Genomic DNA, 27,727 nt, shown 5'->3' on the forward strand with positions numbered 1-27,727 from the left:
TCAATGGTTATAGCTTTGTAGCATGTTGGTGTCTAACTGGAAAGACTGATAGAGCTCATCGGTGTGGACACCATCGGTGTCGTAGAACTGGTCATCTGTAAGGGTGAGGCTGTTCTGATGGTTCTGGAGAGGGTTGGTTGATAGTCTTGAATCACTTAAAACTTCTTGGTCTAGAAAGCTGCTGTAAACTGCTGTATCAGCTAAATTTGGTTGTGAACTGAAGGCAGTGCTGCCAGGGGCTGCCACAGGTGGGCATGTTGCAGGCACCTGATGGAGCTGCTGCCTGTGGTTGCTTACGTTTAACACCTGAGTATACTTTTCAAAGTTGAGACTGGTGCAGTTCATGTCACTGGTCTCCATGTTGATGATGCTTGCAGCAGTGGCACTGGCCTGGTGACCGGCGTGGACGATGCTGCTACTGGAAGCACTCTGCATGTCTGCAGCTGACACCATCGCTGCTCCCATCCCATTTGTGCTGCCAAAATTCCTGTAAAAACTGGAATCCTTCTCATCGGGCCAGTTCAGTGGGTAATCGTGGAAAGCCGGGACAGAGCTACTGCCCTGAGCACCAGGCTGAGGCACTTCTGCTGTGAAGCTGTTGTGCGGGTGCATGCTGAGCAGGCTGCTGGCTGAAGGGGACGGGCTGTACAGCTGCTGCCAGCAGGAAGGGAGTGTGTCCTGCTTCCCAGGGCCAAGCTGCGCAGGCTGGGTGGGCATCTGGCTGCACTCAGGGTACATCTGACTGGAGTTCCCCAGCGTTCCTAGCCCAGGCAGCATCAGCGTAGGTGAGAACATATTTGGCTCTGTGAAAAGGAAAGATATTACTGAATTCTTATACCATTTCTTATGTTAAGTTACAGATGGTTAAAAAAAAAAAAAAGCAAAACCAGTGCTAGCTCAATGTGATTACATGTGGACCAGCACTTGCTTTAATGCTGTCCAGGCGCACTGTACTTCTAGACAGCTGCCTTGTTCCCCTTCTAACAGAACAGCTTACATTTAAATAAAGAATGGTAGGCTTACTTTACAGGAAGAAAAACCTTGAGAAAATATTACAGGTTCCAAGCAAAGAGATGGGGAGGCCTCATGTCTGAGCCTTATGTCTGAAAGAAAGTGTCTGAACCTAGCGAAAATCAGCACTTAACTAAAGCTACATTTAAGTAGCAACTAAAGCAAGTAATCCTTAAATAGGCTTCTAATGTAATTTTGATTTCATTTAAATTTAATCTTTATGTTGAAAGCACTATAGTGCTCTCCTGGGGAAAGAGAAAGTTCCAGCTGAGGAGTAGTGAGAGACTGTACTGCTGCTGCCTTGGGAACTTCAGTGCTCCCTCCTGAAAGCGCCACCCTCTCCCCTCAGCAGTCAGACACTGCTGGCTTTCATCTGCTGCTGGATTGGGACACGCGAGCAGAAATTTACCTTTCTTAATCAGCTTTCCTTCAGGGTTGACAGTGGGGATAGGAGCTGCTTTTTGCCTCTCTGTCACAGCTGATCCTGTGACAGAAGAAAGCATGAATTCACTTTGAAGGTTTGCTTCTAAACAAAATGATTCTTCGTAACTGTTAAGTTCACTCAGACCAAAAAAAAAAAAAAAGAGGCTGAGTATTTTCCTTACCACAGTCCTGTATGAGCTTTTGCCAAGCCAGCGTTGATCTCTGCCTTTTTGCTTTGTTACCATACGGATCTACAATGAAAGGAGCAGGATGAGAAACTGTTAATTAAAATACCTTTGGAAATAATTTGTGAAAAGAAGTTTCTAAAACTTGACTAGTGGCTCCCTATTGTAGTAAAATGTATTTAAAGAGAAATATTTGAGATATGGCTATACTCCAAAAAACCGAAGAAGTGTTATTAACCATAACTCTTGATATTTTCACTGAAAAAGAGAGCAAATTGGCTACTGTTAGTTTTAGAAAAAACTCCAAAATCTATGTTGTAATAATAGTATAGATTTTTTTTTTAAACTCAGTAGGTTACTGTTCATTGTCAACAAGAATTCTGCACTGAAAACAACCTTTAAGGAAGCCAGCTAATGGGACCCATACCCTTTTCATCTGGTAAATATCTGAAATCCATTGGCTCACTGACTTCCTGGTCTGAAGGTCTTCGCAACTGCATCTTCACCGTGATGGGTTCTGTGATGTCTCTGAGGAACGGCGGTGTTCTGAACACAATTGCGACCTGGCGATGAACATCAGCTTGGGAGAAGGAGCCTTTTGCCTCCCAGTTGTCCAAGACAAATCTGACTTCTATGTCATCTAATTCATTAGAAATAAGATCCTTGTTAAGCTGAAGAAAACAGAAAACTTGCAGCAGCAGCAAAGGTGGGAAGGGGAACAAAGAAAGGAATCAGACTCCAAACTCAGAGCCAAATTAAATAGTTTGACTTTAAAGCATAGAATATTTTTCAGAGGTATTTAGAGCTCCTGATCCTGGAATTGATTCTGCTCAGCTAAAAGCAGTCCACTTACATAGGAGTACAGTGGAGAGTTTCAGTTCCTCAGCTAGAAAGTGGAGTGTTAGCCATTTGGAGTAAGGGAAGTCCTAGCCAAGGTTACCTTTTTGAACTTTGTCACACAGAAGAAAAATTTCATCTCCTCCCTTTACACTTCCACAGTTCTTATTCACACGACAAATTCTCAGTTCTGCTGTGTTGGGAGCTCCTGGAAACAAACAGACAAGTTGATCATAAATAATCACTATAACTTTGTCACTATTGAAGGGGAGGTGCTGGTAATTAAGTGTACATAAAGGGAACACAGCAGCTGGAGGAGCGTAAATCCACACCAAAAATGTCAGTCCAGCAGGGCTTGATGTTCCATGCAAATACAGTGACAGCAAGGAAACGTGGCTCTTACTGCTCTTGATCACTTATCTCAAACAGAGATTCCAGCACAGCTGTGCCGCTCACTCTCTGTAAAGGGCCACCTTCCTTCCCCTTAAGTGGGGATGTGACACTCCCTAACTGTTCTAGAATAGTCTCAAAGTATTTTCCCACATGACAAAGTTGTGCTCAGCACTTCTGCCCTTCTTCAAGCTGTAGAATCAGAGCAGTTTTCTGAGTGACTGGTTACAAGTTGCAGTCACACTTCTCTGGAAAATGCTGGGCTAGCAAGTCAAGAAAATCCCCTCAAGTGTGCAGTTGTAGTTCTATTCACAGCTTTATCTGGCAATCAAAACTCTCCTCTCTTACCCCATCTAGGCACTTGAAAACAGATCTAGGAGCCTAACATTCAAAACTGCTGGAAGTTGAACCCCAGACTCACAGCATAGTTCTGGCAGAGCACTGCCCTCTGCACAGCCTCTGATAGCACTGCAGATTGCAACAAATGAAACACAACCAAAGTTTGCACACTGTGTCTTGAACAGCCTGGTTGCTACACCAAAGCCCTGACCAGTACAACTCCTGTGTCTGGCTCAGGTCAACAACAGCAGTCTGCAGGGTAAATGCAGACAAAAAACTGAACGAAGGAACAACAGGTCCCTCACCATTTTGTGGGTGGTGTCACAATTTATTTAAAAGGGCACTAATGTCACAGTATAATGATTCATAAGTGTTAAAAAAAATAAAAAAAGCCAGAGTGAAAGAACTCCTCAGACCTTCAAGTAAACCTCCTGTGCATATATGTTCTGTTGGTGCTTTCAAGTATATGAGCACATACCCATTTTAAGACCCCCTATCCATTTAACATACAAAGTAACTGCTATCACAAGTGACCATATTCCTTATTTCCTGAATCATTTCCTGCTCTCTAATCCCAACAGAACGAAACTACACTGTCCTGCAATGTTCTCCAGTTTCATTACATCAAAACTCCCAACTCCAGATGTACTTAAATGCCCTTCATCTGATGCTGCAAGGTAGGCCCTGTCTGGCTCCCTGCTCCACGCACAGAGATGAAACACAGAACTCAAGGTGTCACACTCAAAAAATGGAAAATCTACTTTGGAAGATCAGTTTAAGTCAATCCTTGCCTGACATTACTTGGCCCTGTGTAGGGAACCTGCAGCACCATACAGGCTATGTTCAGAACAGAGCTCCTGGTAACCTTGGGCCAGAGCCCAGGGACACAGTTGCTGCCTGCACTATTATCATCATCCTCATCAACAGAAGTGGGTGCTACAGCCTCACTGACCACACGACACTTCATTTCTGTATGAATCAGAAACTTCGAAGGGAGGGGAAAGAAAACCATACCAGAAGCAGTACAGGATCATATGACTGGCAGTGTAGTTGTTCGTTTTTCAAAGGAAGAGTAAATTAAGAATTGCGAGGAGAAGCTTAATTTTACCTTGGTTTCACTTCGGTAAGCTTGAACAGCACTCTGTGCTTTCTAACAGGCTTTAGGGAAGGGGTTCTAACCTGTGGTTGCTGGTTTTTGTTTGTTTGTTTGTTTGTTTCTGTTAACTACTGTAGTGGAATCTAGAAGGGAAAAGGAAAGAAACCCCAACACTGGCAGACGCCCCGCTGCGTCAGCCTGAGCGCTGGGAAGGACAGTGAGGGAGGTGGGAGCCCAGAGGGAAGCTGCCTGCGGGGCCACTTGTGCCACCCTGCTCCCACGCCCGCCTCCCCACCTCTTCAGCTCTGCTCAGTTCCTGTTCCTTAACCCCCGACAGCATGTCCTCAGCAAGTACATGCAACTTGTCACAGACAAACTACCATTTTCAACAACAGCATGAGAACACGCTCTTCCCAACTTCTCAGAAACAGTAAGCTGCTTTCTATGACTCTTCCCAAGAGTTTTGGGGGTGGTAAGACAGACAACTTGGGAGATTTTTGTTCAAAAGCAGCTAACATTATAAAATAACTGAAAACAGAAACTGCCTATCATAATGGACTTTGTAAACTTTCAGTCTCTGCTGACATCACTGCTTCTACATTATATTCCGATTATTCTTATTCGTGTCTGCTACCCAGACTGGTGATAGAGAATAAAGAAAAGACTGGATTTAAAATCTGAACGTGATTTTCGGAGAAGCTCTAAGTATGTTTTTGCTTCTGATCTCAACAGGGCTGCAAAAGCTTGAAATAATAACACAGGATTCCCAAGCCCAATGTACTGTACATTTTTATCACTTATCCAAAGTGGTAACCTGAGTTTACTCAGTATTCTATGACAGAGCTGATTTACAAAGGCTTTCTTTATTTGTTTTTTTTTTCAAGAAATTCTGCTCATTTCAGACAAGAGCAGCATAACTTTTGTGATTTCGTGGATGCAGTTATGCACTATTTACACTGCTGCTATGTTACATGGAGGATTTTAGATACCTACAGTGAATCAGAATCTGCCCACATATACCCACATTAAAACCCAAGCTTCCCCTCTGTGCAGCTGCCATTTCAGCAGCTTAGCAAAGAATGACGTCAATCAACACAGACGACTAATTGTGATTTGGCATTTTTTTAAATGGCATCTGAGATGTAGCTGCAAATTCTGTGTATTGACTCTTTCTCAACCCAAATTATTACTACAAGTGTTCTCAGCCAATTTCAACTTCTAGGTAATTCTAGATACACAAAAAATGCTTGAGTTCATGTTAAACATTTTCATAAAATAAAAGACAAAGGGTGGTGATCAACGGCTCTGTGTCCAGGTGAAGGCCAGTAGTGAGTGGCGTCCCCCAGGGGTCTGTTTGAGACCAGTGCTCTTCAACATCTTTATCAATGACATCAGTGATGGAATCGAGTCCACCCTCAGCAATTTGCTGATGACACCAAGCTGAGCAGTGCAGTCGACACAATGGAAGGAAGGGAAGCCATTCAGAGGGACCTCGACAAGCTAGAAAGGTGGGCCTGGGTGAACCCGATGAGGTTCAACACAGCAGAGTGCAGGGTTTGGCACTTGGTCCGGAGGAATCCCAGGCATCCATACAGACTGGGAGGAGCAGTCCTTGAGAGCAGCCCTGCAGAGGAGGACCTGGGGGTTCTGATAGATGAAAAACTTAACGTATGGGAACTGCTGAGTCACAGCCTGAACCTCTGATTGATCACCTGAGGCGAGCAATGAGTCAGCCAGAGGAGCACAGGTGAAGGCAATTCACCTGTGCTGCCTGGCTCCACCCCTCCTAGACCTATTTAAGAGCTGGATACCAGTGGGGGAAGGAGCTCTACTGGAGATCTGCTCTGCTGGAGTTTTGTGAGCCCAGGATACAGGTAAGCTTTCTATCTATTCACTTTTTGTTATCATAATCTGCTTTGCCTAACCCTCTTGTTGATTTTGTAATTATAACATCTTAATAGTCATTGATTATACATTCAACATGAGCCACCAGTGTGCTCTTGCAGCTCGGAAAGCAAATGGTGTCCTGGGATCCTTCAGAAGAGGGGTGGCCAGCAGGGACAGGGAGGTGATTGTTTCTCTCTACTCTGCTCTTTTGAAGCCCCTGTGTCCAGGTCTGGGGACCACAATACAAGAAAGACTGGGAGCCATTGGAGAAGGTCCAAAGGAGAGCCACAGAGATGTTTACAGGGCTGGAGCACCTCCCCTATGAAGGCAGGCTGAGGGAGCTGAGCTTCTTCAGCCTGGAGAAGAGAAGGCTGCGGGGTGACCTCATTGCAACCTTCCAGTACCTGAAGGGAGCATACAAAGAGGAGGGGAAATGGTTTTAAGCTGAGGGAGGGAAAATTTAGGTTGGATATCAAGAAAAAGTTCTTCTCTAATAGAGTGGTAAAGTGCTGGAACAGACTCGTCAAGGGAGGCTGTAGGTGCCCCGTCCTGGAGATGTTCAAGGCCAGGTTGGATGGGGCCCTGGGTAGCCTGCTCTGATATTAGGTATGGAGGTTGGTGGCCCTGCCTATGGCAGGGGGGCTGGAGCTTGATGATCTTTGGGGTTCCTTCCAACCCAAGCTATTCTATGATAATGGTTATGTGCACCTCACTGAAATTCTGCATGTCAATAGTATAAAATGCAGATCTCAGATTAAGCTGTATCTTCCACTAAATAACAAATCTTCACCTTAACACAGGAGTACTTTCACTGCAGAAATAAAAATCAATGCAAAAAAAAAAAATTTTGTTGATCATTAGCTCCTCTGCTATTCTTCTCCAAAAGAAATCCAACGAACACTGGAAGCCAAAATCCTCAACTGAAGTCATACGGAAGTCAAGTCTTACAGAATGTGGAAACTGGTATTAGGAAGAGGTGTGTTGTACTTCTGCATCCTTCTAGATCACAGCCAAACATTCTCTACTTAGTCTGTCTACATTGAAAATAGCAATAGGATACAAAAGTGCCTCCGAGGGCTAGTGAAGAGCTCAAAAGCTCAGACTCTGTCCTGGTGTTTTTCATCTCAAAGTGAGGGGGAGGGAAACATGAGAGGGGAGCACATTTGACTGAGTTGTTACTTACTGTTGTCATAGATAGGGTTGGAAATCAAAGGAGGAAGAGCTAATGTGTAGTTGCCATGTTCATCAGGGAGGAAAGCTTGGAAACAGAGGCGGACAACGTTGAGATCGTATTCATCGATGTTATGCAGCTGCTCCTCAGGCACTGAATAGCAAAAAGAAACACATGACTGAGAAATAGTCTTCAAAAACAACAATTAAACAAAGTAATTCTTTAAGAATCTAGTTATGTCTCCACCAGTAAAAGAAATTATCCAATTTCTAGTTGTTGCCAAAGCAAAGGAAGTGCGTCCATAGCATTCTACAGTACTATGCATGAATAAATTCCTTGTATACAAAAAACACTACAAAAAAAGTCTTAATACTTTTTTTTGATCGAGCAAGACTAAATCTGAAGTAAGCAATAAAAACTTTCCTTCAAAGAAGTCAGTCGTCATGTTTCTACAAAGGTTTGTTCTTTGACTGCATTATCCCATGGGTGAGTTCAGATGAGACAAACAGCCTCAGCACAGCTGCCCCTGAGCAGCAGGCACCAACCAAGATCCTCCACCTTCACTTTCGTCCTCTTTTCCTGGTCGTAAACTTGTTCCTTGTGTCCTCCTTGCCTACCAGTTTCTTTACCTCGCCTTCCAGACCGGTTTCGTGTATTTATAGTTTTGAAGTCATTCTCTGGATACATCTCTGACTTGTGCATAATGATATTTAAAAAAGGAATGCCCCTGGAGAAAGAAGTACTTCAGCACAAAGAAGTCCTAGGATCTAGCTAAAAATTTGCAGCAAGTGAGAGATTTCTGCTGTGTGACAACGGTTATTTTCCTCTAGAGACTGAGATGGAAAATAATCCAGTTCTTGGGACAAGGATGAAGGTTAAACAATACAGGCTATCTACACTTTCCCAGCAAAACCAGTATCACTCTTGAACCTGGGTACAGTGATTAGTGATGTCTTTATGATATCCTTCTCTAATCCAATGAGCAAACCCTAGCTGGAAATAATGTTTCCTCATAAATTCCTTTCAGTGTAAAACACAGTAATAACCCCAGCTCAGCATATCAGTTTTGTTCATGGGTTTACTTATTTTTATTTCAAAACACAGGACCTAGGATATAATCATCAAACATTCAATGTACTCCCAGTTTCATGGGTAATTGGCAGAATAAACATATCTGAAATCAATGTTTTTCTGTAAGGCCTGACATTAAATTATTGTGTTAACACCCAATGGTAGCAAAATGAGAATCTGATTTAATTTCATTTAAGTAGAAGCACTAGTAATTAAAATCACTTGAAGCAGTTTTCTTTTCCAAAATTGCTCAATGCAGCAGTCCAACATACTCATACTCTTTATAATTGCCTAAAGTGAATGTGCATCGAGTCAGCAGATCACAGCTTCTGAAGTTCACTCCCTCTCCAGCCCTTTCAAAGGCCTCTTGAAGAAAAAAAAATTAAATGTGTTTTTGATAAGAAGCCCGTGGATCACATTATAGTGATTAGACTGCAATGTTCTGACCTTTAGCATTTATCACTGGGTTGGTCTCCACCCTGCCATGAGTGGGATTCCACAGTGCCCACTCAAGTGATTTCTTCCTTTCACCTTTTGATAGTGTGAAACAACCAATGCTGAGCTCAGAATACTTTCCACTGGCATTTTTAGTCTTTCTTGTGTTCTGAATATCTCCGTTTCTCAGTAAAAAGAAATCAAATCACCTTTCTGTTTTACAAGCTTGCAATCAGCCGTCTTAACACAAATACTGGTCAGTTCAAAATTAAGCAGCGACTATGTATGTAGTCCCAAAAATGCTGGGACCCAGGGAAGTTCTGTCTGCATGAGCTCTGCAGGTTTCTGTTCGGCCCTGTTACCAGATATGCAGAGTGAAGTTTTGTAATCTCACGTACTTCATTAGCTGAGCTACTAACTTACTTAATATAACAGCATTTGTAGAAAGCAAGTTTTCTCCGCTGCTACAGTTTTTTAAGTTCTGTGCTTTTAGACATAAATGGTGACAAACTGTGACAGAAGCCCATCTCAACCCCCAGCCCTGCACTGCGCCATGGATCCCACCACAGAGGTATCACTGGGAACATGGCAACCAGTGCTGCCTCACTGGGGGCAAAACACCCAACACATGCACTTACTCCAGAAAGCCAGTGAGTCAGTCATTACTGTGTCATTACACAGCAGCTGTGATGTTCACCCCCTGTCATTCTGTTGACCTTTCCCCTTCAAACGAATATTCAAGCTCTAATGATTTTACTCCACAGCATTTGCTCTCAAAGATGCTACAGGCAAGCCAGTTCCTGGTGTAGGTTCTGGTGATTTCTCCCTTCAGGTGCTCACAGCTGTGGAGAAGGTAGCCAAAACACACCTGATGATGGCTATCAGCAAACTTATGTTAAAAATACACTTGATAATATCTTCACATTTAGATGAGTTAATAGGTAGTTAGGAGGTCTCTGAACATCAACACTGCTGAAACAGTTCAGCACGTTGTACCCCAACTGCCTCTTGACACACTCTGATTTAGGGGGGGAAAAAAACGTGTTCTCTACATCAGAGCTTGCACAGGGCATTATCAGATGTTTAATGTTAATTTGTTCCCAGCAGCTCAGATGACTCTGATCCATGCTTAAACACTGTGCCAGTAAGCAATTAGCTTGCAGGGACACACAGGCTTAACGGCTTGTGTTAGTGAATTTTACCAGCCATTATTGAGCCACAGAGCCCAAGCTGTAGTCAAATTTCAAACCTCTTAAAAATGAAATTAAGTTCCCAACAAATCTGTTTGACTGCTTGATTCTGGAAAGGTGAAACATCCCAAAAATTTCAAGATATAGAGCTACAGAATCATTAAGATTGGGAAAGACCTCTGAGACCATCAAGCCTGACCATCAACCCATCACCACTAAGCCATGTCCCTACATGTCATCTATAAGTTCCTTATGCCATCAGAGATGGTGACTCCACCACCTCCCTGGGCAGCCTGTTCCAATGCCTCATCACTCATTTCTGAGAATAAACGTTTCCTAATATCCAACCTGAATCTCTTGTGGCTGTTCCGTCTCATCTTCTCACTAGTTGGGAGAAAAGGCTGACTCCTACCTCACTAAAATCTCCTGTCAGGGTGTAGAGAGCAGTGAGGTCTTCCCTAAGCCCCTTCTTCTCCACATCAAACAATCCCAGCTCCCTCAGCCGCTCCCCATCACACTTGAGCTCCAGAACCCTCACCAGCTTTGCTGCCCTTTCTCTAGTTGTGCTCCATGGCCTCAATGTCTTTCTTGTCATGAGGGGCCGAACCCTAACACAGCATTTGAGGTGTGTCCTCACCAGTGCCAGTACAGAGGTGCTGGTCTTGCTGACTGCAATACTGTTGACACAAGCCAGGTACACAGAGTTGCTGTGACCAAACTGCAAGACCTGGCACTTAATCTTGTTGAAGTTCATACGACTGGCCTCAGCCCATTGATTCATCCTGTCCACATCCCTTCATATGGCCTTCCTGGTTGAGAGGACAACCAGGTATGTAAACTGAAAACTTACTGAGGGTGCGATCAGTTCTCTCGTCCAGGTCGTCAATAAAGACATTAAACAGGACTGTAAACAGATTTACTGTAAACAGTTCCTTGTATTGAAGCAAAACACATGGCTCTTAATTTGCATGTCTTTATAAATGACTTCATAAATTATAAAAACCTGCAATTTCAGAGAGGAAGTGCTCAGTCAAGACTGATTCCTCTTGGGCTATTTTTGCTCAGATGAGAAGAACATAACAGAAAAAAAAAAGGAGAACAAGACAGCTGTGACTCCATCTTGTGATGACACACTTAAAAATACAGAGGCTAAATTCCATGCTTGTATAAAGATGCACACAGCTTTCATCAATTTCAAAACATATTTTGTTCACGCCTAAAAGATAATCATCCAAAGAAAATAAAATGTTGTTATTTTTAATGAACGTCTAATTCTGCTCCCTCTGAAGTCTATTTGAGAGTAACCACAGACTTGACCGTATGCTGGCTTACATCTTGAGAATATTAAAAACAAACAAAAATGAGGCAGACGAACACAATGACTAATGCCTGGAGTATGGCCATACAGAGGATGGTCGTGCCATTCGGGTTATTTCATTAACTTCCACACCAAAGGAGAATGGACAGCATTAAACCAGACAAACCTAAATTTATTCAAGTTAAGAAATGCTGCTAAAGGTTTGTGGAGGAAACCAACTGTGCAAGCTTCACATATGTAGCTTTACTGAGATCTGTGGCACTACACACGTCAAGCAGAATGACTGCAAAACGCAGCACATTTAGAACAGATGCAGCAGAGAAGGCTCAAACACAGCACATGGATAAAAGGAAGAAGTACTCTGCTTTTGGCAGGAGTTCAGCAGTTCCTCTTCTGACTTCTAGCTGTGTAGTACCACACCTTATTATCTTGGTATGAATCCACAAAAGAGCTGCGGTCCAACCTGCAATCTAGGCTTGTTTCAGTGATGGCCCTAACAAAAAAAAATATCCTTTATCTGGCTAGAATTCATCTTCTGTAGTTATCCATGCAAACAGAAGTGAATGAAATAATGTTTGTAAATACAGCTATTTTACAGGGGGAATTAAAACTTTCAAAATTATTGCTTCACAAATCAAACACATTGAAACGAAAATAATAATATTAAGAAGATTTGAAAAGAAATGAAACTGTCTAAGGCAATTAGGGGGCTTGATACCACAAAATCCACAAAACCACAACCAGCACAATGATAAAAGAAAACTAACATCACTCACCAAGATTCTGGCAACAGGATTTATAAAATAGTACCTAAAGGCACAGGCAGACCTGGGCAGAACTGGCTGTCCAACCAGCAACGAGGTACAATAACTAGCAGATCCTTTCTTTACAAATTTGTGCACAGCTTCTCTAGGAGAGATCGTGATTCCCCAACCTAACAAATCATTGCCTTTAAAATGATTCTTTACTCTCTTACCTAATAGCAAAAAGAGAAACCCAGTACAGCCCCACTGCAGGCACAAATCATGAACTCCTTCCAACCCAGCTGGCCAAGCCAAGCAGCTCATGCTACACCAGAGCTAGGGCTGTCCTGGACTCACAGATCTTTGTTGCTGAAATCAAGGCGCCTCACTGGGTTTCTGCTGAATAAGAGAAGAACTTGTGTTTGCTTCTATAGCACAACACTGAAGACTTCAGAGTCCAATTCACCAATAGGCAATTCCAAATTCTGGCACAAAATTAAAGATGACAACAGCTTCAGGCCTCCTATTTATGGATTCCCAGTGCTTCTTGTTACTTCAACATCCAAAAAGACCAGTAAAGTACCATTTATCTGACGAAATTACTAGAGAATTAAAGGTTCTGATGTTTACTCATGAGGTGATGATACAGAGAAAGTGAAAGTTTATTTTGAGAAATGACACTGTGTTTGGTTTTGACCTAAAATGCGATAACTGCTTGGACAGGAGATTCTTCTTCTATAGCCCTTCATCCAGCTTCTAGACTAATGATGCCAGAAGCTTCTGCAGTGGGTGGAGATGGAAGCACTGCAGCATCTAAGTGTAACTTACACGGAAACTTCCAGGGCAAATGACATGGTGTGACACATTTAGAGAGGGCTGCGCTGAGAACACCAGTTCAAACTGCCTAGGACATCGTGTGACCTTCACTTTCAAGTGGGGGCTGCGGGGGAGTATGAGCAACGCTAGAGCTCAGCCAAGGTGAATGACCTCCTGCAAACGAAAGTACCTCACCACAGAGACTGCTCAGGAACCAACATCATTCATGATCACGATGAGCTGTATTCTACCTCTTTTCTTACACACGCAGTGCTTTTTAATTTAGAGATATGCAGGGAGTTCAGTTTCATATCAGTGATGACACACAGGTGGCCTACTCATGTGTTCTGTTCCTCAAACGAGCTGGGGGCACACAGACACTCCATTGCCCCGATACGTTCCCGTCAGTTTGAGCCAGCCAACATCAAGGATTTTGCTGCAGCAGGGTGGCTCTGCCTGACCTCCATTTCCAGCACTAACTTTATGCTGGGACTAGCTTTTAGGAGGTGAATCAGATCAAAGAACTGGCATGGCTCAAAACTAGACTGCCAGAAGAGAAAAATGTTTGCATTCAGTCAGCCAGTTCACGTGAACACTAGACCTGGCAGAAGGTAGAAGCAGACACAGCAGAGGAAGGACTGCCTCTTTCGCTGCTAGAGCAGATTTGTGCCAGACTCAGATGGCCAGAGGAACTGGATGTGAGCAGCACTGGGAGGCATGCTTCAGACTGTACTCGCTCTCCCCAGCCCATGCTCACGCAGCAGCTACAGCTCCGGCTGAGGCCTACCTGTGTGGCAGCCACCTTCAGAACAGCCACAGCAGGCAGGGAATGGCACACGTGGAATTGCCTTGGCATTTGACACATATCTCCCAAAGATGAATTATATACAACTAAAAAGAACCTTGCCAGCTCGTTTTACGCTACATTTGCTATTTCCAAATGAACCACAGCCATGCTGGTATAAAAGGAAGAGTAGAGAGTCCTGATGTACTATTTAACTCTTGCTGGCAAAAGCTGAATATTACCCTCTCTTCTTTGCACCTGACTTCACCAACTGGATACACAGCATTAGGTAAACACAGGCGATTAGCTGTTTAGATACACCTTTGGGGGCACAGCAGCATCTGCAACTTGTTAAGCGGGAGAAGCTGGGAACAGTGAGAGAAAAGGGCTGTGACAGAACTGTTCCTTCTGGTCAGTGCATGCCTGGTCTGTACCTCTGTGATGACCAAGGAAGTAAGTTTCAACCAGCTCCACAGGAAAAGTACATAATTATGAAGAAAATACACACCTGCAGCAATCAATAATTCAAAAAAAGTAAGCAAACAGAACACAAACGACTAAAATTCAGATGATCACCAACAGTCAAAATCTCATACCACTACTGTGGTTACATTTTCCGCATGCATCTTTCAAGCTGATTTAGTGTAAGGGGCATTTTTTGTTTCACAGAGGAAAGAAGCACAGAGAAAACAAATGTCCTGGCTTGATAAAAAAAGCCAAGGAGAAAAACAGAAATGAAAACATCTGAGTTTCAAAAGTTTCATCCAAGCACTACTTCCCTGAATCTGTTGGTTTTGGTTTTCTCTCTCTCTTTTTTTTTTTTTTTTTTTTTTTTTTTTAAAAGCCCACCGTAACAGAGAATAAAATTTGAACAGATTGAAACAGAGATTGCTGGATGTAAGACATACATTTAGCAACTTTTGTTTACAGCATAGAAAAAAGAAGTCAGCATTTTTTGTGCCTCTATTTAGTAATTTTCCTTATCATTTTTAGACAATTTGAAGAGAGGCAGTCCTTCAAGCTAATGTACAAACTTCAGCAATAAACACATGTATGAGGGACAGAAAAACTTTCCAAAGGGAAAGCTACAGTGATGGGATGATCAGGACATTTAGCCTAAGTGGATCTGCTATGCACCTCTTAAAAAGCTGGCTGCTCTCACTCACCAGTGCTTTCAGCTTGAGAATCTGGCTGGCGGTGGGGACAGTTACGCACTTGTTTTAATTTAAGGACAATACATGTAAATTTCTACACCTCAGACATTCCTTACAAAAGAGTCCGATGCTTTTCACTTTCTCAAACCACTCCAAACTCTCAAACCCTTGCTAGGAGTCACCTTTGGCAGATGAGACGGGTGGTGCCACAAGACACAGCACACAGCGGACCCTGGGGAACCCGGCTGGCACAGGCAGGTGGTGTCAGAGCAGGGAGTCTTATGAACAGCGCTCGCAAGGCCAGCAAGGAAGCTGCGGAGAGCTGTGCGTGGGCAGGAAGTGAGTGCGACAGCGTGGGGACGAGCCCAGCACGGCACGGAGGCGTGCAGGGGTGTCATGGAGACTGTGACGAGCACAAGTGAATGCAGGGTCAGCTGCTCGCAGGCAGAAAGGGGAAACAGCAAAAGGAAAGATTGCGGAGGCAAGCGGGGCTGAAATAGTTTTGGGGCACAAGGCAGGGCCTAAAAGTTAACTAAATGGGTATTAGCAAGAGCAATTACAAAGAAGCAGAAATCTTGCAGAAACATCAAGTTCTCTTAATCAACTGCCTGGAACTTGGCAATTCTCTGTGTTTCTCAAGCTGAGCCAAGTCTAGGATTTTCATGCTAGAAAAAGGCTACTGCTCTGCAAGAGCTCAACAAGTAGTTTTCCCTTAAATTTGAAAAAACATAATTAGGTATTTTCCTCACTGATAATTAACTAAGGTAATAATTAAGTCAATTGTTGTCTCTGCTTCATGTCACACCCACCCACAAAAGCTCTTAACTCAAGACTAGCTCTTCTTTTAATTTGTGCTGGCTGAACATCAGACAGTGCATCGGAAGACAAGGATACAGCACAACTCAACCACTACTAAAAGAAAACACACACCCTAGAAAGCAGACATGGACCAGCTCCACTGGAGGAGTAACTCTGCTCTTTCGAAGCTGTGCCCTTTGCAGCATCATCATGCCTAGAAGCTCCCATTAGGCTGCCACTGCATACAATTTTCCTGGTGTGTTCAGGGATAACAGATGAGAGATTCCTGTAATAGTTTAGCTCTTTAGAGGGCAAAAATATGTGTGATATTGCTTTGTGACCAAGACAGATTGCAAACAGATCCAGTGATGGTATAGAAACAATTCTCTCTCAAACAAGGCCAAGTCGAGAGCAGAAACTTGAGGGGACATCATCTGACTGGCATCATAGTGAATGCACACAATTTGCACAGAAGATGCTGAAAGCATTAACAATGGACAAATGCTGCCAGCTAACAGCAGGGATTTCAGATTCAAACAGCCTTCCAGATACACTTCAGAATGACTCCAGTGTCATCAGATCCAGCTAGGTACAAGGCACCACCTGCAAACATAGATCTCCTACCATCCCATCCAGGAGTTTGGAGGATACATCAGTTCCCCTAACAGTACAGATGAGCATGCCAGAGAAAGTTATCTTAAACATGCATCTTTACTGAGCAAGTTCCTCCTGCTGCCTGTTACAACCATGCGCTGTACGGTGCGGAAGAGGAACGACACCACTAGAGAATTTGCATTCGATTCACTCTCCCTTTGCCACCCCAGGCACCTGTGGCAATTTGCCTTCCCTGGAAGACTCTCTTTAAGGTCTCTTTACACAAGGAAGTTTGGACAGCAACCTCACAAGCTAACACTTTGCTATTACTTCTGCCTTTACAGCAAGTAAAGTTTTCAGCCTATACAGCAAGTCATACATATGCTGGTAAGCTGCAGACACATTTTGTCTGTTAGGAGGGCCAGCCTTCATTCCCAATGGGTACAGAGGTCTGGGATTGTTTCAGAAGATGGAAAAGAAAACAAAAACAACTGGCCCACAGACACCCTGAAGTTTTCAACTCCATGAAAACCTGCCTAACATATTTTCCACACAGCTGAAAAACACTAGTAATCCTGCAGAACTTGATGTTCATAGAAGAAGTGAGTAGTGCTAACTTGCAACCTGCTTCCAGGACGCACCTAACTCTGTGACTCTTCCCTAAATAGGAAAGTTAGATACTATTCTGGAGGCAAATAAATAAATGCACAAAATAGGATGGATACAGTACCACCCATATTCTCTTGGAGAATACAGTGATACTATCTGACCTTAAAAAAAGAAAGAAAAGCCCATATATATAAGTTTCAATCTCACCAAGCTGCAAACGTTATGGTGACTGCTGCTACCAAAACCTGTTTTGATCAACGAAGCACGCACAAAAGTACTTGTCACTAATCCTGTTTTACGTTGGCCCTATGCCTCTCAGGGCTCAGCTCAGCATGGGACTGCCCTGCAGCTGCTAGAGACAAACCCCATGGCAGCTCTGCCCATGCTGACACATTATCAAGTGCAGTAAGGCAGCTACACGGCCTGAGGATGCCAGCACCCCCTTGGCAGTGCACAGCCTGCAAGAGCAGGAGGCAGCCCTGAGCATCACCCACGCCAGGAGCTCCCACTGCCACGACAGGGCTGCAGTCTCTTCTGCTGCTGGGCTACTGGCAGAAGGGAGCCCAGGATATGACCCAGTGCTGCCAGGTTGTAATTGCCTCAAAAATGTATAGTGGATTTGCAGCTATGTGTCAAACACAGCAACAGTCTATTCCCTAATGATTTTAGTTGCACTCTGCTAGGATGTGATCACTAAAGTTTCTTTGGTGAAATAGACCTACGTAAGAGGATTTTTATTATATTCTTTTAATTCACAACATCAAGATAAAAACAGAAACTCATTTTTTACTTATTGATTAAAAGAAAGCAAGGTAAGAAGGCTGAACAATGAGCTCTTTATTGTCTTGTCTGAAATCAAGATAGAGTAGGCTGACCCAAAGTAAACCACTGAACTTTAGTTTACACTGCGTGTTGAATGACTGCAGTAATCTAAAAACATGCTGCTGTGTGCGTGAGTTACTAGAGCTAGGGCAATTGTTTTGATGGACTTGGCTGACTACAAACAGCTGTCCTGAAATAAAGACAATAATTTAAAACATTTCTGGTTCTATAGTAAGTTCAGCATGGTTGTTTTTTTTTTTTCCTTAAATTCAGGATTAAAGCATGGCATGTATTTTGAAGCTTGCTAGAAATCCAGTTCTCAGCCTCTAATGAGGGTCTTACATGAATTTAGCATGACTCCTGTAGGCATTAAAAAAGCATCTGAAACGTCTCCAGGCTTTTGCCACACATAAATGTTTACAAATCCTTATTTGCAGAGTTACTATTTGTGCTTGAAATCAGAGAAGCACAGAAGAGTCTACACATTCTTTTTTTTAGTTCTGTAATTACAGCAGATTATTCATAAGAAAGTCACTGCTGAAACAATACAACTTTGAAGTAACTGTATGAATTTAGAGTTAGTCTGAATGACTTATTTTAAATACATAGTCAAAAACTGTGGGCTTTTAGGTGTTAAAAACATCACCTTCCTTGATCTGTAGAAGCTCAGTATGTCAGTAAGCGATAAAGGTGCTGTTTGCAATAGGTCATTTACTTAGCAATCGCACTGCTGTGTGCATTGGCTTCAATACGAGGAAGTCAAAAAGTCTGGGATGTGTTTTTTTCACAACACGTTTCAGTTTTGAAACTCTTTGATACAGTTACTGACAAAAAACATAGTTTTTCTTGTAGCTACAAGAAGTACAAAATACATATACCACCAGTTGATGAATTTTGACAAGAACTTGGAGAAATTGAAAGGTGTAGATTAAATTATTTCATTCTCTTCCTATTTGTTATAGCACAATCCTTCCGTGCAGTGGATTCAGATGTCAAAGAACCCTTTCTCTACAGAACGACCAGTAGCAAAAAAGAGCAACAAGTAGGAAATGCTTAAACATAATTCCTTCCCAGACAGCTACTGGTAGAAAAAGAAAAAAGCAATAAGAAAAAAACAACTGGAATATTGACATGGTGTTTACCACACAGTACTGCTTTTTGAGGACAGTGACTCCACCTTACCATACCAACTTAGAACAACCAGCTTACCAGTAAGATGGTTAAGCAGTTAAGAGCTAGTAGTTCCTGGATACTTAAGTTTTTCATCTAAGTAGTGTCTGTATGCTGAAAATTTGGTCACACTTTGGTTGACCCTACAACTTGTAGAGTGTTCAGCAACAAATCTGTGCACTGAACATAGCATTTACGTGGCTGTGAGGCCATGTTCAGCAAGTTGATCTGAGGAAAGCTTTTTTTTTTTTTTTCCCCTGCAGGCTGGTTTTCCACTGGAGCAACTTGCTGAGTTCGTTCACCATGGCAACACAAGGCCTCCCTATCTGATGCAAAGGAAGTGGTAAGAGTGCGTGACCAGGGATGGAGGGAAGGGCAGGATGACTCTTCTCGAGAGCAGCCCACAGCTAAGTCAGATCAGCTATCATGTCAAACTACAGCCCAGGGGTAGGTGGGGCAACTCTGCAGCAACAACTTGACTGACACCCCAATTGCCTGTATCAGTCCCATGCTTCAAAATTAAGGAAGGAGCAGCATAGTTTACCTATGGGCTCAGCTCCTTGAAGTAGCTGGCTGAGAGGTCACATGAACGTTGGTCTTTCAACAAGAGAAGGAGTGGGGCTGTAGCAAGCCAGATTTACATCTGTTGTGGAACTGCACTAATTTAGTCTTCCTCCATAGTCGCCAAAATTAGGGAAATCTGATTTCTGAGATACTTGTAGACATTTCCAGGGAAAGCTTCTGTTGCTATCCCACAGCCTCTTAAATTTGCATGATGGCACTGTCCAGGCTATGTGGTCAAAAAGACACAGCCAACTTACATTGCTACTGTAGGGGAGGAGAAAAACAGCAACCTTCCAAACAGATTAATCATGTGATGCCAGTGAGGAAAGACTACAAGAGGCACAGAGGGGGAAAGAGTGTTTCTCCAAAAAACTGAAATGAAAAACTGAAAAATATAGCTCCACCACAAAAGCAAAGGCAAGACAGAAAACAAAACCAGCCAACCAGCAACAATCTTGCAAAGGGAACTTTTGTTTCAGGCAATCAGATAAGTTCTACTCACCATTAAAGGGATTGATTTTCTTTGAGATTCGCAAAGAAATTGATTCTTTCAGGTCTTTCTTCTTCACACACTGAATTCCCAAATTCTGAAAACTGAAGTACACATGATAGGATTTCAGCAAGTAATAGAATTGTGTAGAATACTAGAAAAATCATTTGCTGAGCAATACTGTGATAACATATGGTTTAAGAAATGAAAAAAATGCTTCCTTTGACAAAGGCGTTAACAGGTCTCAAAGTAAGGATATAATTTTTCTAAAATAAGAGCAAAACCAGAATTGAAAAAAACTACTAAAATGCAGTTCTAAGGAGGAATATATATTTCTGTATTAAAACAGGTAAATCTGCAGTAAACCCACAGTGATTAAAAATTAAAATACAGTCAGCCTCAGGTAACTGAAAGTGAGAAGTATTTAAAGCAAACCTTCTTGTTTGCATTAGTTAAGAACTTGTGCTCTTGCTTTTATCAGGCAATGTAAATCTTACACACAGTTTTTAAGATTTTTGATTCAAATAAAAGCACTTTCTAAAATCTCATGTAGCTACGGAAAAGTTCTGAAGAGCTGCAGCTCTCCTTTATTTGCATAAGAGTATAGGTCACCCCAATGAAGAAGGTGGGGGGAGTCCCAGGCAAGATGACTGTTTCCCACATGGAAAAACCATGACATCATCAAAGCTGAGTGGATGTAAAACAGGAAGTTAGAAAATAAAAATATTTTAAAAAATTCATGTTTCACAATGTTACAATAAGCTCAGAAGACAAACCATGGCAATACACTCTAACCATCCCTCTCCAGAACCAGCAGCATTCCTTCCTTCGAAACACAACAGAAGTTCTTTACTTTAATTATACCTAAAAATCAACTTGATCCACCTTCCTGCCACATCTCTCAAGAATAGTGCTACGTTTTCCTGCTCTGAAAAGACTATCCAAGTTTAATTCCCCTAAAGCACTTTGCCTGTGCCCTATACACTCTGTTCATTGATTCCCAAATTCACTGCAATCAGGCTCCACTTCCAGAGCTTTCACTGCCTGGAAAAATGCTTAAGCTTCCCTCTGAACTTGACACAGTGACCCAAAAACGAAAACAAACCACATCAGCATGTCATAGCTCAGTAGATCGCTTGGGTTTCATATGTGACTACTGACACTGGAGGTTTGTACTTCACAATCCTTTTTGTAGATACTACTCTTCTGGTGCTTGATGACAACACACAACTTAGTTCTTTCCTCTGCTAATTCAGTTTGAAGCATACTTCAAGTCTACAGAAAGACCTGGTTCCATCTTACAGCCCCAAACTGCCATATAAAAGGCCCAGACTCTCCAGCAATTCACCTTAAGTCACAGACATCAGCTGAGCACAGATACAGAACTGGCCGCACAAAAGCTGTACGCAGCTTTGCAAGGACCAAGAACATTCATACTGCCTCCTCCAACCACTGTGAAGGAAACCTCTTGGGCAAAGAAACCAGACTTTTAAGTGCCCCGTAATTTCCGGATTATAAATGTTTTCTAAAACATGAACCACAACAGTGCAAGTGCCTATTTAACTACTGACAAACAAGGACAGGGTCAGAGAAGAAACAATCAAAAACCTCAGGAAGCCTGCAGGGTTTCACATAAACACTTGCTGACAAGATGCAAGCAAGATAACAAGAAGAGAGCAAGAAATAGGAAGAGGAAAAAAAAAAAAAAAAAAAAAAGACAAACAAAAAAAAAAACATTAAAAAAAGTGACCAAACATTAAATCTATCATCCATGATATCATCCACGTAGAGAGATGTGAGCTAGGAAGTGAAAGTCTTAGTATGCAGGCAATCATTTGAGCTTCAACACTGATACTTTTACTTTGATATATGGGACAGAGGGACGTGAATAATGGAGTTCGTTATTCAGGCAGCAGCACAAAGATCAGTCAACAAGCAATACAGAAGGTTTTGTTCAACTACAACTACACAGGGAACTTAAGTAAGTAGAATACAGTCCAAAATCTGGGTATGATAATTCCAGTTACACAAAATAACTGGGAGTTCTTCTGAGATGCCCAGCAAGAGTAAAGAGTTAGAACCACCAAGAGAGGACATCTCCTGCTCACTTGTATTGTAGGAGGCTTTTCTCTAACATGGATGCAAAGAGAATGTGAGGACTGAGTCACCAGCCACAAAAATGAAAATGACTTGAATTGCTCCTTCATCTTATGGCAACCAATGATTTTCTATTTCTTTCTTTCTTTATTTATTAAGAAGCGTACCAAACGCTGGAAACTATTCAAAAAGAGCATCTTCCCATCAGGATCTTGAATTTCATGCCGAACTGAAGCTCAGTTTCATTTCAGTACATAGGGAAAGTATTAGTACATAGTAAAGGGAAAGTTACGTGTCAGCTACATATCAGCTACGTAGTAATGGGGAAGTAGCCTGGATACTGGTTTGTTAGATTGTTAACTTGCTAGCTTTTAAAACTATTGATAAAAATAATGAAATCCACTATTTCAAACAATCATGAATGCCTTAAATGAAATAGAAACAGCATTACATCAAATAAAATGATTTGATACATGCATATAATAGACATGAAATAAATACAAATTTTGCAAAGCATCTCAGTGCTTTTGGCATTACAGCTTATGGCTAATAAATTCAGGATCTCTAAGGGCTTAAACTTGTGCAATGAAGTGCCAAGAGAAAAAACAATCATCAGGGTCTTCCTGTGCCCAGTAGATGTAATACATAACCAGAAAAGGTGCTAAGCAATTGGGCTTTACTGCTTCAGATCAGAAGCCCTGGAGATGAGAACAGCAAGCAGGATGGGGAAGAACAGCAAGCACTGTTTGAACTTGTGTAAGAAAACATGATTTGAGAAGACACGAGGCATGGTAGTGAATGGATGGTCCTGGAAGGTGAAAGGTCTCTTAGCAATTTAAGATATCTATGATGGCCACATAGACAAGATGAACTCTTTGCAGAGAGGCCAATGAAGATAATGTTAGAATAATCAAAGTGGAAGATAAGTATCTGAAGAGACAGTTCTATCTTTCTATTATGGTGGAAAAAAATAAATAGGGAAATGGCATTAACTTTTTTCTACCATTTATCAATTAGGACAAAGTTGAGAACAATGCTAAGAACAACAACAACAAAAAAACAATAGTAAAATCTTTTTTATCTGTAACAGCAAAAGTCAGATAACAGCTGAATATGTTCACTATGCATTCATGATCACTTGAGCCTGAGCTGTATGTTGTAGAAGTATCTCCACTATTAAAACTGTTTATTGCACCACCAGGCAATTATTATCATTAGACAGACTGTGTGTCTTCAGTTCCCTCTAATAGTATTCTAGTGACTAAACCCACATAAATACAAAGTAATTTTGCTGATATTAACAGCATCACACCAGACTTAAAGTCCTAAGTAAAAGCTACTTACACACTAAAATATTTACCTTCCTTTCTTCCCAGCTCAGCTCTGTTTACTAGAAAGAATTAGCCTACTTCCAAATCTTCTACAACACAAGCCATGAACTACATGCTCGTCAATTTTAAACTTCTCTCTACAGCTATAATCAGTCTATATTTGTTGCAATTTACTCTGCTTTCACTTTATTACATAAGACTTGGTAGACTTGAGGGAAATATACTACATACAACTGTAGTCTAGACATTCCTAATATCCCTCTGAACAGCACTGAGAAATATATTTTATACAAAGCCTTAATTCTTCTTTACTACTTCCATAAATAGGTCATTTCCCAGCAAGGCTGAGTAGAATCTGTATTTTCACCAAAAAGAAAAAGACACCACCACCAAAAAAAACAAACCCACAATATTTAGCAATTGTTGCTGCTGTTTCTATTTGCTAACACATTTCTAAACAGCTGACAATCATCACCATCTAAACATGATATTCAGTGCAAGCTTTCCAAGCTTTCTCCTCCAGTTTCCAGAAAGTCCAAATACAATTCCTGTGGAAACATGAATTACCTAAATCTAGGTAATTTATAGGCATTAATTCAAGTGTTGTCATTAACAACTCTATTAGTCATTATTTTTGTACACTGAGTGCAGGAGAGATTGTCAAGCTCAAGTGCTACTGCCCAGGACTAAAGAAGCAAACAAGTGGGAGAAAGAAAATGGAGACTGGCACACAGAGAATGAACAAAGAGAAAAAGGGAGGTGGGAGAAGAACAGAACAGAAAAAAAAGGAGCACGTGAAACACTGTTAAAGGAAATAGCTCCAAGAACCTTTGGACTCATCTCCGAGATGCATCAGCATGTTGTCTTTGCTGAAGCTTACTAACTGCCCTCTTAATCATAATTAAATGCTTTAAGAGATAAGATGAGCATATCACTTGCATAATTAATCAAATTCCCGAACACCACCACTACTCACGACAAGACTCGCCGTTCGGGCCCAAACTCTGCTTCATAGTAGCCGTCTCTGCAGTCTTTTCCAACTAGATCGTGAGGGTGTGGCTTGTAGGGTTCATTCTTTGTTACCAATGTAGTTCTTATTTTGACCTTTCCAAAATAGTTCAGAATCTAGAAGAATAAGAGAGATTTTCTAGATTCAGATATCAGGACTAGCGAAGTGTGAGCACGTAACAAAAAAATACATCTAATCCTAAAATACCGTATGGAAGAAACACCACAACTAAAAGAAAAAGCTGTGAAAGAAAAGCCAAGACCATCCAGACCATTCATTCTATTCCAGTTCTTTACTGGAAAGTAAAACAGCTTTGGTGTAAGACCAAAAGAAGACATATTTCACATCTGGTGTTACAGTGTAAGATGCAAAATTCCACCCAGCAACTGTACACAAATGTTTACTTAAGGGCAGTTCTAGCTCCAAAGATTTTTAGGAAGAAGCTTCTAGAGCCTCAGGGATATTTCCTGTGAATGGAACACGAAGCAGTCAGTGAGGATCTTATAAAATAGAGCATGGCATAAGCCCCTGCAAAGTCTTCCTCCTTAATTTGCAGGTGAGTATTCGGTCTTACATTTAAGAAGAGGGGCACTGCATTCTCAAGCCATACTGTTGCCTTCAAAGAAGTCAGACTCAGCTCACATCTCAGGTGAGCAAGTCTTCCTTCATACTGACAGCTAGCAGTGAAGTCAGCAAGCTTTGCGTGGGAGAGGCTTAAAAAACAGTTTGGCCTAAATTGTTTGAAGTATAGCAACTTGAAAGCACACGCAAGATTTGCACCAGCACAGGTTGTGCAGAGGCGTGGTCTCCACCTCCACTTCCTCCATCCTGTAACTGTTTTTCTTCCTTCAGCCCTTTCTTACCTCTTCCAAGATACTCCATGGATCCATCATGTTTTTCCACTCAGCACCTCAACCTCTGACTTGACCTACACTCTTCTAACTTCCATCAGTATTCATACACACTATTTATCCTTCAATGAAGCTTCCATCGCTCTTTCAGCTTCTTCAAACATTACATAACTTCTCCCTCATTGCATACCTAGTCCCCTGAACACGAGGACTGATTTAGCCACTTCAGTTCTCTAGTTCCTCCTTAATGTTTTCCACCTCACCCAAAACATGAAATTTAGTATCATCCTCGCCTCTCTTTTCTCATCCTCACTGACACTGCCATCTCTGGAGGGGACTCCCCTAGCAGCTAAATCAACACCAAAGCCTCATACAGGCTTCAGGGAGGCAGGAATTCACCCTGAAATCACCTACTATCAGTATCCATCAGCTCTGTTATCAATAGTCATCTTTAGAAAAGAAGAAACTAAGCCAGGATTGCATAGTCATCTACTGAGTTCAACCTTCCCTTTAGGTTCTGGATGACCTTCACATACACAGCACAGTCAAGGATGAGAGGAATCAAGGGCTCATACTACTCAGTAACTTCTGTCAAAGTATTTATTTCTGTTAGCATACATACAGACCTTGCCAGATTGGTTTTTTTCAGCACTTTACCAATTCAACAAGGAATTACTTTCTGCATTCCTGATTCAACTCAGGTGCTATAATCCTGAAAAGGGGTCCTTCTTGTTTGCTTCCCCCTTAGGAATTCTGGCTTCAGGGGAAGAGCAGCTTTCTCAGCAGCACAGTTGCTTTATCTAGCAGAGGCTCTCTATGCTGCTCAACATACAACTGCCAATACTACCTTTCTCCACTATCCCTCTTCTCAAGGAATTTTTATGTCTCAGTCTAAAACTTCTCATTTTTCAGATTTCACATTTTCTGTACCTATTCTTTTATCTCTGTGATTCCAGATACTCCAACATTGGCTCCATTTTATCTTTTAAATATTGCACTGTAATAGCATATATCAAGATGGCAGGTACTCATTTCCTTCCATTCACATGCGAGTTTCTATTATAATCTCATCTCTGAAGATATCCAGACTTCTCCAGACTGAAGGAGACCATTACTAAGGAAATACTGCCAACCTAAACATCAAATAGGAAACCAGAAACTCTTCTACTTCACCCAACCTGTCTAGCATCTCTTACATTCCTCAGTTCTGCATATGAAAGAAAACGACAGACAAGATATGTACTGTCCATGTCTTTGTCCCTGCTTTGATCAAAGATTAGTATGAATCCCTTCATTCTGGATTTCCCAACCTAACCATAACGCAGTCATCCGACTAGTCTTCATTGCAGGTGCTCTGGCTGCTCATTTCCCCTTTCTCAGATCCTTTTAAAATTCTGTATCCCCTTCTGAACTCATATACTTCACAGTAGTTTCTTTTGCAGAGCCTTATCACTAAATCACCTGCAGCAAGTCACTCTCTTACTTCGTGCACTTGTACAAAGTGCCTCTTCCCATGTTATATCCAGCACCTAGACTGGCCTTTTCGAAATTTGTAAGCAGACAACTTCCTTCAAAACTCTCCCAAAATTCACATTATGATCAAAATAGTAAACACAAGCCCAAATCACATAACTAAGAAACTAGAACAAATGTAAATGCAGAAAGTTAATTAGTTAATAACTGAGTGATTCCTAGACAAATTCACCGAGTTCCTTTTCTACTGGCACTTTGCTACATATCACCATGCCTTCTTCTCTGGTAAATGGGAACAAAACGACTAGGAGCAAAGAACTCTTCCGCACTGTGTTGCGACTACATTTGCGTGCCAAGGAAAGAACAACAGAATATGTAATGAAAACCATTTTATTTACTACACTAAGGATAACACACAGCTACAGCACAATAAAAATATAGGCACTGGTAACTTACGGATAAATTAGTATTACCTGTATAGATGGGAATGTCTTGTTGTTGTCAGTACTGTGTTCTCCTGGAATGCTACCTGCTGATCTTCCTTCACATTTGTATCTGAACCGCATGCCCCTTTGCCTGGGTTGTTCAAATATTTCAATGTAGGGCTCTGAGATACCTTAAAACAAAACAAAACCTTTTTAATTTAGAGCTTAAAAAGAAGCAGAAGGCAGGCTACGTGGTTAGGTGCTCCATGAGAACTGTGAGGTCCAGACTCTTTGATTGATATCATTCACTTGATTTGCCTTCTCATATGATGAACTTTCTTTAAAACATGCATGCACACGATGGGGGTAAGCGGTGTTAACAGACATAAAATGAAATCTCCTTTTATCATTGCCATATTAGTAATTAGCAGAGGACTCCCTCCCCTCCATCTCACCTAGAATGTTAGATTCTTTTAGGGTATATATCTGATACATCTCTTATACAACAGAAAACACTATTTCAAGGGAATGGTTAATATTCTTAATTACAATACAGTTGTCTCCTCAAAGTTCAGGTACCATTATGTTTGCTTGAATGCCCTCTGGAAGCAAAGACCTTTTCTCAGAATTGATTGATTTAGTTC

At 41.7% G+C, this 27,727-nt stretch overlaps 1 protein-coding gene across 1 annotated transcript; it reads right to left on the minus strand.

Annotated features, from left to right (window-relative positions):
* Nucleotides 1-27,269, minus strand: REL (REL proto-oncogene, NF-kB subunit; the record flags this gene model as incomplete). Its single annotated transcript, XM_079550500.1, has 9 exons — nt 27,132-27,269; nt 24,302-24,450; nt 19,910-20,001; nt 7,352-7,492; nt 2,560-2,664; nt 2,047-2,259; nt 1,617-1,685; nt 1,421-1,495; nt 1-803 (listed from the first exon to the last, which is right to left on the minus strand). The coding sequence occupies exons 1-9, from the start codon at nt 27,222-27,224 to the stop codon at nt 1-3; spliced, it is 1,740 nt and encodes a 579-aa protein (XP_079406626.1). The 5' UTR covers nt 27,225-27,269.
* Nucleotides 27,270-27,727: the final 458 nt, after the last annotated feature.

The sequence above is a fragment of the Tetrao urogallus genome (genome assembly GCF_951394365.1).
Source record: "Tetrao urogallus genome assembly, chromosome: 2".
Lineage (NCBI taxonomy): Eukaryota > Metazoa > Chordata > Aves > Galliformes > Phasianidae > Tetrao > Tetrao urogallus.